We start from the raw sequence: 12,931 nt of genomic DNA on the forward strand, positions 1-12,931 counted from the left end.
ATTTTATCATATCATGATTGTACTTCTGGATTAAAAAAATTGAGAGAGAGAAGGAGTGAGAGAGAGAGAGGCAGAGACAGAGACAGAGACATCTGGGGGAGAGAAGACAGGAGGACAGAGATTGGATTTCAACTAGATGAGATATAATTTTTTCAGAATGTCTGAAACAGCCTGACTTTTACACAGATCTCTCCTCCATTTTCTGAGGGTCTGGGTTACATCATTATAATGTAAAATTACAGCATCATTTGATTTTCATTCTGAAAATGTCCATTCATATTTATGTATTAATTTTATCTCTGAAGAAAGTCAAGCCAATGATCTCAGGTAATTTTTCTCAGACCATGTAGATAGTGACTTATGATTTTCATTACCAGCTCCATGAACATACTTTCATATTTATCATCATCCTCATCTTCTTCACCATTGTCATTATCATATTTCTATAACATTCAAGTATATGAATAAAACTGATTTAAATTCCTTGTTGACATATGAAATCACTACATCTGTTTATTCATCTTCTGATTTAATTCTTTGAAAAAGAAAGGAAAATACCATTATTTATGACAATACTATATTGTCTTAATTTATGTTTAATTTCTTTACCACTCAATTTTTATAATGCATTGATAGCAAATGATAATGTGATATTTGTAATAATATATTAAACATATATATGATAGTAGATAAACTCATTTTTATGATTCTATGTCAATCACAGAATCAAATATACAAATTGAAAATTACCATCAACTAGAAGGTGGGAACATGGGGAGAGTTTGTTTAAAGGGTACAAAATTCTAGTCATAAATATGAAGATCTTATATACAGCATGATGACTATAGTTACAATATGGTATTATATACTTAAAAATGACAAAGAGAGTAGAACAAACTGACAGTAACCAAAAGGGAGGAGGGAGGGAGATAACAAGGGAAAGAAGGCAAAGGATCATCAAGGAGCACGTGTAAAGGACCCATGGAGAAAGCCAAAGGGAGGGATAGGATTGAGGGTGGGAGGTGGGGTAGGTGGGGCAAGGGAAAGTGGTGGTGGGAAAATGGAGACAACTGCATTTGAACAACAATAAAAAAGATAATAAATTTTAAATTTTTTTGAATTTACATCTCAAAAAAAATGTTCTCACCACATAAAAATTGTAATTATGTGTGCTGGACTCATCCTAGCCTCCTGGGAAAAAGAATTGCGTTAGTGGTAATATAATTTATTTTCCTACTTTTATTGTGCTTTTTTCTCATTTTTTCCTCTGTATGAAACACATCTGCTATGCCTTGTAGAAACATACTTTTCAACAAGGGTGCCAAAGGCATCTGAAGTAATACAAATGTATTACATGAATTGAAGTATCCATAATGTTAGAATCTTTAAATACTCTCCTAAATGGGAGTAAACTGAACAAGAAAGTGCAAAATAAATCTCATCTCACTTAATTTGTCCCTAATGCTGACATCACCATGGGTTTCTTTTTACTTTTTAATTAAATTTATTGGTGTGGCATTGGTTAATAAGAAAATATAGGTTGCAAGTGTACAATTCTATGATACATCATCTGTATATTGCACTGTGTGTCCATCATCCAAAGATCTATGGTATAGATCTTCTATACCATATATTGGACCCCCTTTTCCCTTCACTAATCCTCCCACTCCCCTTCTCCCTGGTAACCACCACTGACATCACTCTTTGAACAGAACCAGTAATACAGCAATGAGTTGCAATTTCTGAGATCATGGTTTTTTTGTGGTGTTGTTGTTATTTTCAAAGTATCTACATTGAACTGTATGTTTCCATCTCATTATAAATCAGTTTCCAAGTTGTTCTATAGCTGCAGGGGAAATCAGGATACCATTTCCCAGCATTCTCTTCCTTGTATGGTTCAAATTTAGAGTTTGTCAGTGAGAAGACTCTTTGCAAATTTGAAAGTTGGAAGAGAAGCAGAGACTTTGATTCTCCAGAAGTGTTTGTGGTCAGACTGGTGAGCAGATGGGAGACCCACAGTGGTTTTTTAGTATGTGAGAAATACCTCCTTTACTGCTGAGACTATTGATAGATGCTTTCACAGAAATTTCTGAGAGCCACTGCCATTTCCCACAAGCTTTCCTGAACCAGTCTCCACAGGGCTTCAACATGAGATCTTTGATATCATTTTCCTCAACATTCTAGTAGGTGTTCAAACATGGTTCCCCTAGCTGTTTACAAGAAGGTTGATTTCTGAAGCCTTTTGCATAGATACCATAGAAATCAATTTGGAACTGAGATGGGCTTCTACAATGAGCAATAAAATGGTCAATGACGTTCCTCTAGGTGTATCCTACTTTTTCTCCCTCTAGGCACATTCCTAATGCTCCAACTACCTTGGAGAATAGGAAGGGAAGAGTAGAGTCACCAATACATGGAGTAGCAACTGCTTTCAATCTATTTCCCTCTCAAACAACTTATTTCAAAGGACATTTTGGGATGATAGAGGCTTTCAATGATTGGCATTTCAGAACACGGTATATACTGATTTTTAACCCTGATCAAAGTAAGTGAGTCAGTCTTTGGAAAAGATTCCTCAGAGAACAAAATTATCAAGGTGTGGGAATAGGAGAGAAAAAGCAACCTATGACACAGTCACCAGAGATTCTACTAAATCAAATTAGCAAAAAGGAATGAATGCATGCAATAGTATGCGTGCAGCTAAAAACATTATCCTGAGGAACTAAACCCAGACGTAAACTTCATGACTTGTGATTTCTTTGGGAGAGGGAGGGGGATAGGGCAAGTCAAGGAACATGAATAGAGGACTCATGGGCATGGACAATGAGAGGGATTGACTGTGGAAGTGGGGGGGCACAGGCAGAGGAGAGCAATGGGGAAAAAGGTGGGACAACTGTAACTGAACAACAATAAAAAGCTATGAAAAAAATGCAAAAAAAAAAATCCAGAAAAGGCAAAACTAATCTTCAGTGACTGAAAGACAACACTGGGTACCTGCATCCAATGGCAAGCGTGGGGGTGGGAAAATAACTGGGAATAGGCAAAGGGAAATATTTAGTATAATGTAAATGTCTTCTGTCTCTATTAATACATGACTGCCAATATTTGTCCAAATCCACTCATTTAAAATAATTATACGGCCCTGGCTGATGTAGCTCAGTGAATTGAACATGGGCCTGTGAACCAAAGTGTCACTGGTTTGACTCCCAGTCAGAGCACATGCCTGGGTTGCAGCCCAGGTCCCCAGTTGGGGGTGAGCAAAGGGCAACCACACATTGATGTTTCACTCCCCTTCTTTCTCCCTCCCTTCCCCTCTCTCTAAAAATAAATAAATAAAATCTTTAAAAAAATAATTGTATGTACTTTTATGTTAGGTATTCTTATTAAATTTGTATCAGTAAACTGATACAACCAGAATGGATCAGGCATTTTTAGTTTACAGATAGCTTAAAATATATGGAAATATCCCCAAACTCATATATAAGTAGACTATACCTAAATTTCTTTCATTGGTTACTATCATTCATATACCTAATACTATAATGTGAAATGAGCAATTTTAATCAAAGCCTGGAGTTCAGTTATTTCTATACAAAACAATAACTAATAATATTTACAAATGTCATGTGCTTACTCATTGTAACTCTCCAGTTGAAACTTATTTATTAGAATCTCAGTTCCTTGTCACTTTTATACCCCTGATTAGAGAACCCTTGAATCTTTTATGTACTCATCTTTCAAGTTTTAGCATAAACATTATTTTTCGAAAGGCTAATTTGATTTTTTAATTATTTAATCTTTCTTTTTTATTACAATAACAATTATTACATGTTGTAACAATGAACAGATTTTGAGTTTGTCTCTCACAGTTTTACCAGAAAAGATACTTAAGAGCACTTACAATGCTTAGCAATTAGCACACATATGTTGAAATAATTAACTACATATATATAGCAAGATTTATTTTTTTGAAAGCATTCAGTACCTCAAGGTATCATTTACAGGAAGAAATATTTCTAGTCAAAATGGAATTTAATATTCTGTATTGAAGACAGCAGTTTACCACTAAAGAGTGAAAAGATTTCTTCAGGAAGAATAGAGAGAAGTACAGAGATCAGGAAGACTTGGTAAATCTAATATCATATAAATAATTGAGGGGAGAGATAGCATAGCTATGAACTAATAAACTGGAAATTGTTTGCAGTTTCCCCATTCATGTTTCCACAACATATTACTTACATCCCAATTTTGTCTCATTGTTCTCAAAATGGCAAAACCTTCGAAGCATATCCTTGAGAGCTTCTTTCACCTGCTGGTTCCTTAGAGTGTAAATGAAGGGGTTTAGTAATGGAGCAATAGAGGTATTGAGCACAGCTACGCCTTTAGTTAAAGTCACCCTTTCCTTTGCTGAAGGTTTCACATACATAAAGATGCAACTCCCATAAGTAATAGAGACAACCACCATGTGTGAGGAACAAGTGGAGAAGGCCTTTGTTCGTTGTTGAACAGAAGGGAATTTTAGAATGGTTTTGATGATGTACATGTAGGAGAGGACCACTAACAACAAAGTGACAAGTGTCACCACAGCTAAGACAAAGGCCATCAGTTCTATAACATGTGTATCTGTGCAAGAGATCTGCAGCATAGGAGAAGAATCGCAGAGGAAGTGATCAATAGTTTTGGAATCACAGAAATCGAGCTTGAGTCCCAAGACCAAAGCGGGAAATATGATTAGGAATCCAGTTACCCAAGAGCTGACCACAAGCTGAGAGCACACTTTGCTGTTCATGATGGTGGAGTAATGCAGGGGTTTGCAGATGGCAACATAGCGGTCATAGGACATGGCAGCCAGAAGGTAAAACTCTGTAACTCCTAATAAAAGAAAAAAGAACAATTGAGTTATACAACCATTGTAGGAAACTGTTTTGTCTCCAGTCAGAATGCTTATTAAGAATCGTGGAATGCAGACGGTTGTGAATGAAATCTCTAAGAAGGAGAAATTTCGGAGGAAGAAATACATTGGAGTCTTGAGACGGGGATCCAGCATGGTGAGGAGGATGATAATTAAGTTCCCCGTCAGGCTCAAGATGTAGTTGAAAAATAGAAACAGGAAAATCACAATTTGCAACACAGGGTCATCTGTCAGTCCAAGCAAAATGAACTCTATTTCTGTTGACTTGTTCATTTATCTTTTTATTCCTGTTAAACACAGAGAAAACAAAATTTAAATCAGAAGTGAGAAAATAGTTTTCTTTATCGTTAGCCATTGGTTGTCCCACATTCAGATAATTAATTAAGTGCATATATTTTCACCAATCAACTTTGAGTTCATCAAAATGAATCTGTCCTCTACCATCAAACATTTTTACAAAAATACTGTTTTTTTAGATTGGCTAGATTGAAATAAGTCTTGCTTATCACTTAATAGGGGGCTTGCTTATCATTCAAAATTTAGCTCCATTATTTAATGTTGATCTAGCTTTCAAAGACTTTATCCTAACAGACTCTTTAAACAGTGTGTATTTTCTATTTTCTAAATTTAACAGATATTTCAAGTAATTTTATTCCATTTATTCATCACCAAGTCCCATTTTATATATCCTTTCTTACATTTTTATGTCATTTTCTTTAAATGTTTTTAACTCCTATTCATATATTTTATCAATGGCCTCTAGATTCGACACTTCAAAAATTCCCTGTAAATTATTAAAAGTGACTCTATCATGGATGATGTAGGAAATAAACAGAAGAACAGAAATTGGTCTTTATATATTTTAATCTTTATTTATTTAATTTATAATAGTTGCATATTACCTTATTTATGGTTGTGCAGATTACATTAAAATTACATTAAGAAGCCATAGCTTTTCATTTGAGTATAAAATGAGTTTAAGCACAGTCACAGTTCTTGTCACTGGCTAGTGTTATAGCAATATTTCATAGTTATTAATTATAACTTGTTTTTATTAATTATATTTTTTGTAGTACAGCAAGACTCTTTGTCTTAGCCAATGTTGAGAATTGACAGATGATATTCAAAAAGTTTTCTTTTTTACCCCTATTTAAAAATATAAACTATAACATAGGAGCACCCAAATACATAAAGAAAATCTTGGAGGACTTCAAGAAAGATATGACAGCAACACAATTATAGTAGGGGATTTTAATACCCCACTGTCAAAGATGGACAAATCTTCTAAACAAAATATCAACAAAGATATTGTGGCATTGAACAGGACCTTGGATGAAATGGACTTAACTGATATAAAAATATAAACTATAGTGACTCTCAATCATTCACTCATTTGATAAATATTTATTTAGTTCTATGTGCAATGAATTTTTCTAGGTAGGAACTGAGGGTGTAGTGTAGGCAAAAAATATTACTGCTTCAACAGGTATATATTTTTAAGTTTATAAAGATTTAGGGATCTCTTCAGGAGCAGTTACATTTTCTTTTAAAATCACTTTCCTTACTTTGACAAATTTCAGTAGTTAATTTTGTTGCTATTTATGTGGGGGTGGGGGGTGGGAAAACCTCAATCTTGAAGTCCAGGAAAAATTGTTGTCAAAATTTTACATTCTTAAATAATACACTTTCTAAGCATGAAAAAAAATTAAATAAAGCTGTAATAGAAGAAACCAAATGCCACATAAGTATTTTCCTTTTCTTTTCAATTAAGTTCATTCAAATATATTCCTCTATTTTTCTAGATGATATTTTATTCACACATTTTTAAAGCTATTGAATCCCTAGAATTTTGGGATTAGACAGATGAATGCTTACCAACAGTTTTAATCTATTGTTCATGAATAATATTAGTCCTTGTATTCAAACATAAATATTTTTTATTTGATTGTCCCTTGTTTTTTCATTAGTCAATTTCCTTTCATTAAAATATAAATCTACATTATTTTACTATCTGTGGAATTGCATGACATGGTAGACTAAATATAACTAGAGAAACATTATTTCATCATTGTTTCCTATTATTCATAATGCTCTTAGTTTTGTTAAACACACAAATTGCCTTTAACCTTGAACTGGGTGTAAATGTTTTGTTAGATTTCCTCAAGATGTAAAATATCTGCTCCTTAATTTTTCCTCTATGATTCATCCAATGAAGTTAAAGTTTATAGAGTTAGATAGAATGAATTTGTCATTTATATATGAAAAATTACATTATTATATTTTATAAATATAGTAAAATTATAAAATAATTTTTCCTTCATCAAAAGGAATGGATAAATAAAACAATTTAAAAGCAAATTTAAATCTCATGTGCTTCAAAATATCTTTTAACTTCTGAATCAAAAAATTAAAAAGTTAAAAGTTAAATTGACTTACCTTACACAGGACATTGGCTTTTCTTTTTTGTCTTGGTCTTTAGTAGAATATATAAACTAACTAAATTAAGGGTGATAATGGTCATTTCAAAACTTTATTCAATTATTAAATGGATGTAAAATAATATTTTCTTTAAAAATATTTGAATAAAATGTGAAATGTGTTTTATTTATTTTTGAAAATATTTCCCATTTTTTCACTTAGGTTTATATTTACTACATATCTCAATATTCAGATATTAAAGAACATTGATGAATCTCTATCATCCCTTCCAGTTTGGTTAAATTTTCAGGAAGCTTTCCTTAAGCTTTAACTGGAAGTCTTATAGATTAAAATCTAGTAAGAGACCCAACAGTTAAGCACAGAAATTTAACATATCCCATGATTCTAATTAAACTTTATCATTTTGCTCAATAGGGACACATGGCAATCTGTTGAAATCAGCAAAAAAAAGGATTAAAATATTTCCCTAGAGACTGGTATTCAGAAAGTACTAATTGTGTGCCAATAAAAAAAATCCACTCAGCTTTTTCTTTTTTTAAACTAAAAATATATAACAAAAACATCAATTATTTCATAGTTCTAAGACAACATGAAAAAGAGGTCGAAGATGGTAGCTATGTAGGTGGGAGCTGAGCCCACTTGCTTGTGCACCCAACTGGGACACTTAGCAGATTGTCTAAAAAGCAAAGTGAACAGCCAACAGAATCTTAGCCAATAAAAAGTTTGGAAGCCAAAGTGTGCAGAAGATGCTTCAAAATGGGCGGTAAGGAGGTTTTATACACCCATGGGAAGGTCTCTGGGCCTGGCCGCCGAGACTAAGGCTGCCACAGGTACACTGGTCCAGAGCCCAGTCAGGGATAGCAGCCTATCTCCCTCCCCTCCCAGGGTGGGGAAATCCAAGACCCTTGCCAGGAGAGACCTGGATGCATAAAGTCACTGGTGGCGGGGCAGGGAAGGTAGCAAACAACACATAGCCTACCTAGTACTGAGGCTGAGGTCGCAGTCACCGGCCCAGAACATTGCCAGAAAATTGGGGGGATCTTGGTCACACCTGGAGCTGGAAGAGGCGGTGGGCGGTGACGGGCCATGACCCACATGGACTCTGGAATGTTCAGAGGGTTGGACTATGTGGAAAGCCAAAAAAGCCTCAGAGTGGCAGTGGCACACAAAGAGCTTTTTTCAAAAGAGGGACTGAGGTGCTCAGTGCAGGGACCTTGCATGTGCAGTGGCCTAGCCAACAAAGAGGGAGGAATGAGAATGCAATTTGGTCCCACTCAGTGCACCTCATGGACTGATCAAAGGGGTGCAAAGTGAGGTGGCTTATCAGCTCCAGCTGGGCGCAGATTCGCAGAGTGGAGAATACAGATCACACAGTGCTCTGAAGGCGTGGGCTGGAAACTGGGCACCTGTGATTATTGTAGCCCAGCCTAAGCCCCCATCCTTGCGGAACCACAAGAAAGGAAAAAACAGAGCCCATCCCTCCCTGCCTACAGGAACCAGGAAGATCTATAAAACCAGATGGGCAGTTGGGTTTTTTTTTCTCTCAAGAGTAAGACAGTAAGATCTGGAGCTAAGAGAAAACCAGAGACATCCAGAAAGAAGTCAGAAGGTGAACACCAACAGCTTAGATAAATTTCACTTTGCCCTTCAGCAGAGCTTGCATTTTTTTTATTTCTCTTTCTTCTTTCTGTTTATTTAGTTTTTTGTTTGTTTGTTTTTATTGTTCACTTTTTTATTCTTCCTTTCATATTGCATTTTAATTCTTCTTTCACTTCACTTGTATTTCAAATAATTCATTACTCTTGGTCTTTTACTTTTTATTCTTTTTATTCACATTATATATTTCTTATCACACTATTGTTATTCCAAATCCCACACAGCACCCTTCCCTGGTCTTAATCCATTTTGCCATCTTCCTGAGCTTTATTACTGTTGCTGTAAACTTTATTTTCTCTCACACTACACCAAGTTTCTGTCCCTTTTACTCTTACTATTTCTTTTCCATCTAACCTCACATAAGTGCTCTTAAGTCAGCTCACATTCTTTTTCCCCTCTCATAAGAGTCATTTCTTTTCCACCTTTTTTAAACAGTGGCTGTTGGGTTTTCAGCTGCCATTGCTATTGACCCTGCTGTGGTGTTTTTGCAATTTTGCTCCCATTGTTCCAGTTCATTTTCAATTTTACTTCAAATCTCATAGTATACTCTTCCCTATTCTTACCCTAATGTTCTAATTGCCCTTTCGTGTTTTGATTACATTTTAAATTTTGTTCTCTCCCTTTCTTCATTTCAGTTCTATCCCAGCTCTTATCAAATCTCCTCCTTCTTACCACACAATAACATTTTCCCCTCTTTAGTCATCTCATACTCTCTTTGACATATCTTATAATATACACAATCTCTCTTACCTTTGTAAATCTTAGTGCAATTGCAGTTGAGATTGCTGATGCGGTGGGGGTGGTTCTTTTGGTTGGCATAGATTTGGTTGTCTGCTAATGCTGGTTTGTTAACCAACACTTTCACAACAGCATACAAGACAAGGTGGGAGTTGTGACTTCTAGTAAGCCCATTGGAGGGAAGAATCCACCTACAAAGAAGCTCCCAACAGGTAAACCCCAAGTATAACAAAAGAGCCCACACAAATGGAAGAAAGGGCAACCCTAGAGCACCAGACAAGGAGATCAAAGAGACCATACTACTGAGTCCCACAGAACCCCTATCACAGATGTTTACCCCACAGGACAGCTGGCAAAGCAGAGCATCCAGAATCTCAGAAACAAACAAAGATTCACTTCAAATGGGGAGGCAAAGAAAGAACCTGCAGTTGAATAGAATTGAAGAATCCCTAGTAAAAAAGCTAAATGAAATGGAGGCAAGCAAATCATCAGACACAGAATTAAAAAGAATGGATATAAGGATACTCAAGGCACTCAGTGAAAACTACAAAGAAATGAGTGGGAAATAAAACAGCATGAAACGGAAATAAAAACTATAAACAAGAACCAAGAAGAAATGAAGAATATAATACCTTAAATAAAAAATACACTTGAAAGAATTACAAGCAGGCTGGATGAAGCAGAGGATGAAATTAGTGAGCTATAAGGCAAGGTAGAAAGAAATACCGAGATAAAGGAGCAGCACTAAAAAAAAAGACTAAAAAATATGAAGATAACTTAAGGGGAATGGCTGAACAACATGAAATGCAACAACATTCGAATCATAGGAATTCCAGAATAGAAAGAGGAAGGGATAGAAAACCTATTTGAAAAAATAATAACAGAAAACTTCCCTAAACTGGAAAGGGGAAAAGCCCTACAAGTTCAGGAAGCACAATCAAGATGAACCCAAAGAGGCCTACTCCATGACACATCATAATTAAAATGCCAAATTTTAAAGACAAAGAGAGGATCTGAAAAGCAAGAGGGAGAAACAGATAGTAACATACAAGGGAGTTCTGTTAAGGCTAGCAGCTGACTTCTCAACAGAAACACTGCAAGCCAGGAGAGAATGGCAAGAATATTCCAAGCAATGAAAAGCAAAGGCCTGAAACCGAGACTACTCTACCCAGGAAAGCTCTCATTAAAAAGGAAGGCAAAATAAGTAGTTTCCCAGACCAAAAAGGCGAAAAGAATACACTCCCACCATGCCAGCGTTGCAAGATATAATAAAGGACTGCTGTAAGAAGAGGAAGGAAAAGAGTGAGACAGAGAGGCACACAGGTGCAAATGGGAAAAATGGCAATGAATATGAACCTATCAATAATAACCTTAAATGTAAATGGATCAAATGCTCCAATCAAAAGACATAGGATAGCTGAATGGATAAGAAAGCATGACATGCACATATGCTGCCTGTAGGAGACCCACTTCAGAAAAAAAGACATACACAGACTGAAAGTGGAGGGTTAAGAAAAAGTATTCCAAGCAAATGGACAGGGAAAATAGGCTGTTGTAGCAATACTTATATCAGACAAAATAGATTTCAAAACAAAGGCCATACAAAAAGACACAAAAGGACACTTCATAATACTCAAGGGAATAATCCATCAAGAAGACACAAACATTGTAAACATATATGCACCCAATATAGGAGCACCAAAATATATAAGGAAAATCTTGGAGGACTTCAAGTAAGAGATAGAAAGCAAGTCAATTAAAATAGGGGATTTTTTTTTTTTTTTTTGCAACAGCATGGATGGAACTGGAGAGCATTATGCTAAGTGAAATAAGCCAGATGGTCAGGGACAAATACCATATGATCTCACCTTTAACTGGAACATAATAAATAGAAGAAAAAAGGAAACAAAATATAACCAGAGACATTGAAGTTAAGAACAATCTAACAATGGGCAGGAGGAGTGGGAAGGGGACAGTGAGGAGAGGGGGTTACAGGAACTACTACAAAGGACACATGGACAAAATCAAGGGGGAGGGTGGAGGTGGGGGAGGGAGGGGGATTCAGCTGGGGTGTGGTGGAAGGATGGGGAGAAAAGGCACACAGCTATAATTGAATAACAATAAAAAAAATTTTTTTAAATAGGGGATTTTAACACTCTAATGTCAACAATGGATACATCTTCCAAACAAAATACCAGCAAGGATATTGCAGAAATGAACAATGCCCTAGATCAAATGGACATAACATATATATATAGACCCTTTCATCCCAGAGAAGCAAAATACATATTCTTTTCAAATGCACATGGAACATTTTCAAAGACAGACCACATATTAGGACACAAAATAAGCCTCAACAAATTCAAGAAAATTGAAATTATATCAAGTATTTTCTCAGACCATAAGGGCTTGAAACCAGAAACCAACCTCAAGGAAAAACTCAAAAACACTCAAATTTATGGAGATTGAATAGCATGCTATTAAACAATGAATGGGTTAATAATGAGATCAAGGTAGCAATTAAAAAGTATCTGGAAACATGAAAATAAACAAACAATAGCCCAAAACCTATGGGACACAGGGAAGGCAGTCCTGAGAGGGGAGTTCATAGCAATACAGAGACCTACCTAAAAAAGATAGAAACATTTTAAATAAATAACCTAACCCCACATCTACAAGAACTGGAGGAAAAACAATAATCAATGCCCAGAGAAAGTAGAAGGAAGTAAATAAAAAAGATCAGGGCAGAATAAATGACAGAAACTAAAAGAACAATTCTAAGGATCAATAAGTCCAAGAACTTGTTCTTTAAACAAAATTGACAAGCCTTTAAGCAAACTCATCAAGGAAAAAAAAGAGAGGATTCAAATATATAAAATCAAAATGAAAGAAGAGAGAATACAACTAATACCACAGAAATACAAATGATTGTAAGAAATTACTACAAACAACTATATGCCGAGAAATTTTGTATCTGGGTGAAATGGACAAATTTCTAGAAAAACATAATCTTCAAAAATTGAATCAAGAAGAAGGAGAAAGCCTGAACAGACCAATAATAGCTAGTGAAATTGAAGCAGTAATCAGAAAACTCCCAGTACACAAAAGCCCTGGAGTGAACAGTTTCACAGGAGAACTTTACAAAACATTTAAGGAAGAGCTAACCCCTATTCTTCTCAGACTATT

The 12,931-nt window shown here is 35.4% G+C and overlaps 1 protein-coding gene across 1 annotated transcript; it reads right to left on the reverse strand.

Moving 5' to 3' along the window:
• Nucleotides 1-1,666: 1,666 nt before the first annotated feature.
• LOC112318271 (olfactory receptor 6C6) lies at nt 1,667-7,649 on the reverse strand. Its single transcript, XM_045184040.3, has 2 exons — nt 7,349-7,649; nt 1,667-5,199 (listed from the first exon to the last, which is right to left on the reverse strand). Exon 2 carries the CDS (start codon nt 5,183-5,185, stop codon nt 4,232-4,234), a length of 954 nt encoding a protein of 317 aa, XP_045039975.2. The 5' UTR covers nt 5,186-5,199; nt 7,349-7,649; the 3' UTR covers nt 1,667-4,231.
• Nucleotides 7,650-12,931: the final 5,282 nt, after the last annotated feature.

Source organism: Desmodus rotundus, chromosome 3 (assembly GCF_022682495.2).
Source record: "Desmodus rotundus isolate HL8 chromosome 3, HLdesRot8A.1, whole genome shotgun sequence".
Taxonomy (NCBI): Eukaryota; Metazoa; Chordata; class Mammalia; order Chiroptera; family Phyllostomidae; genus Desmodus; species Desmodus rotundus.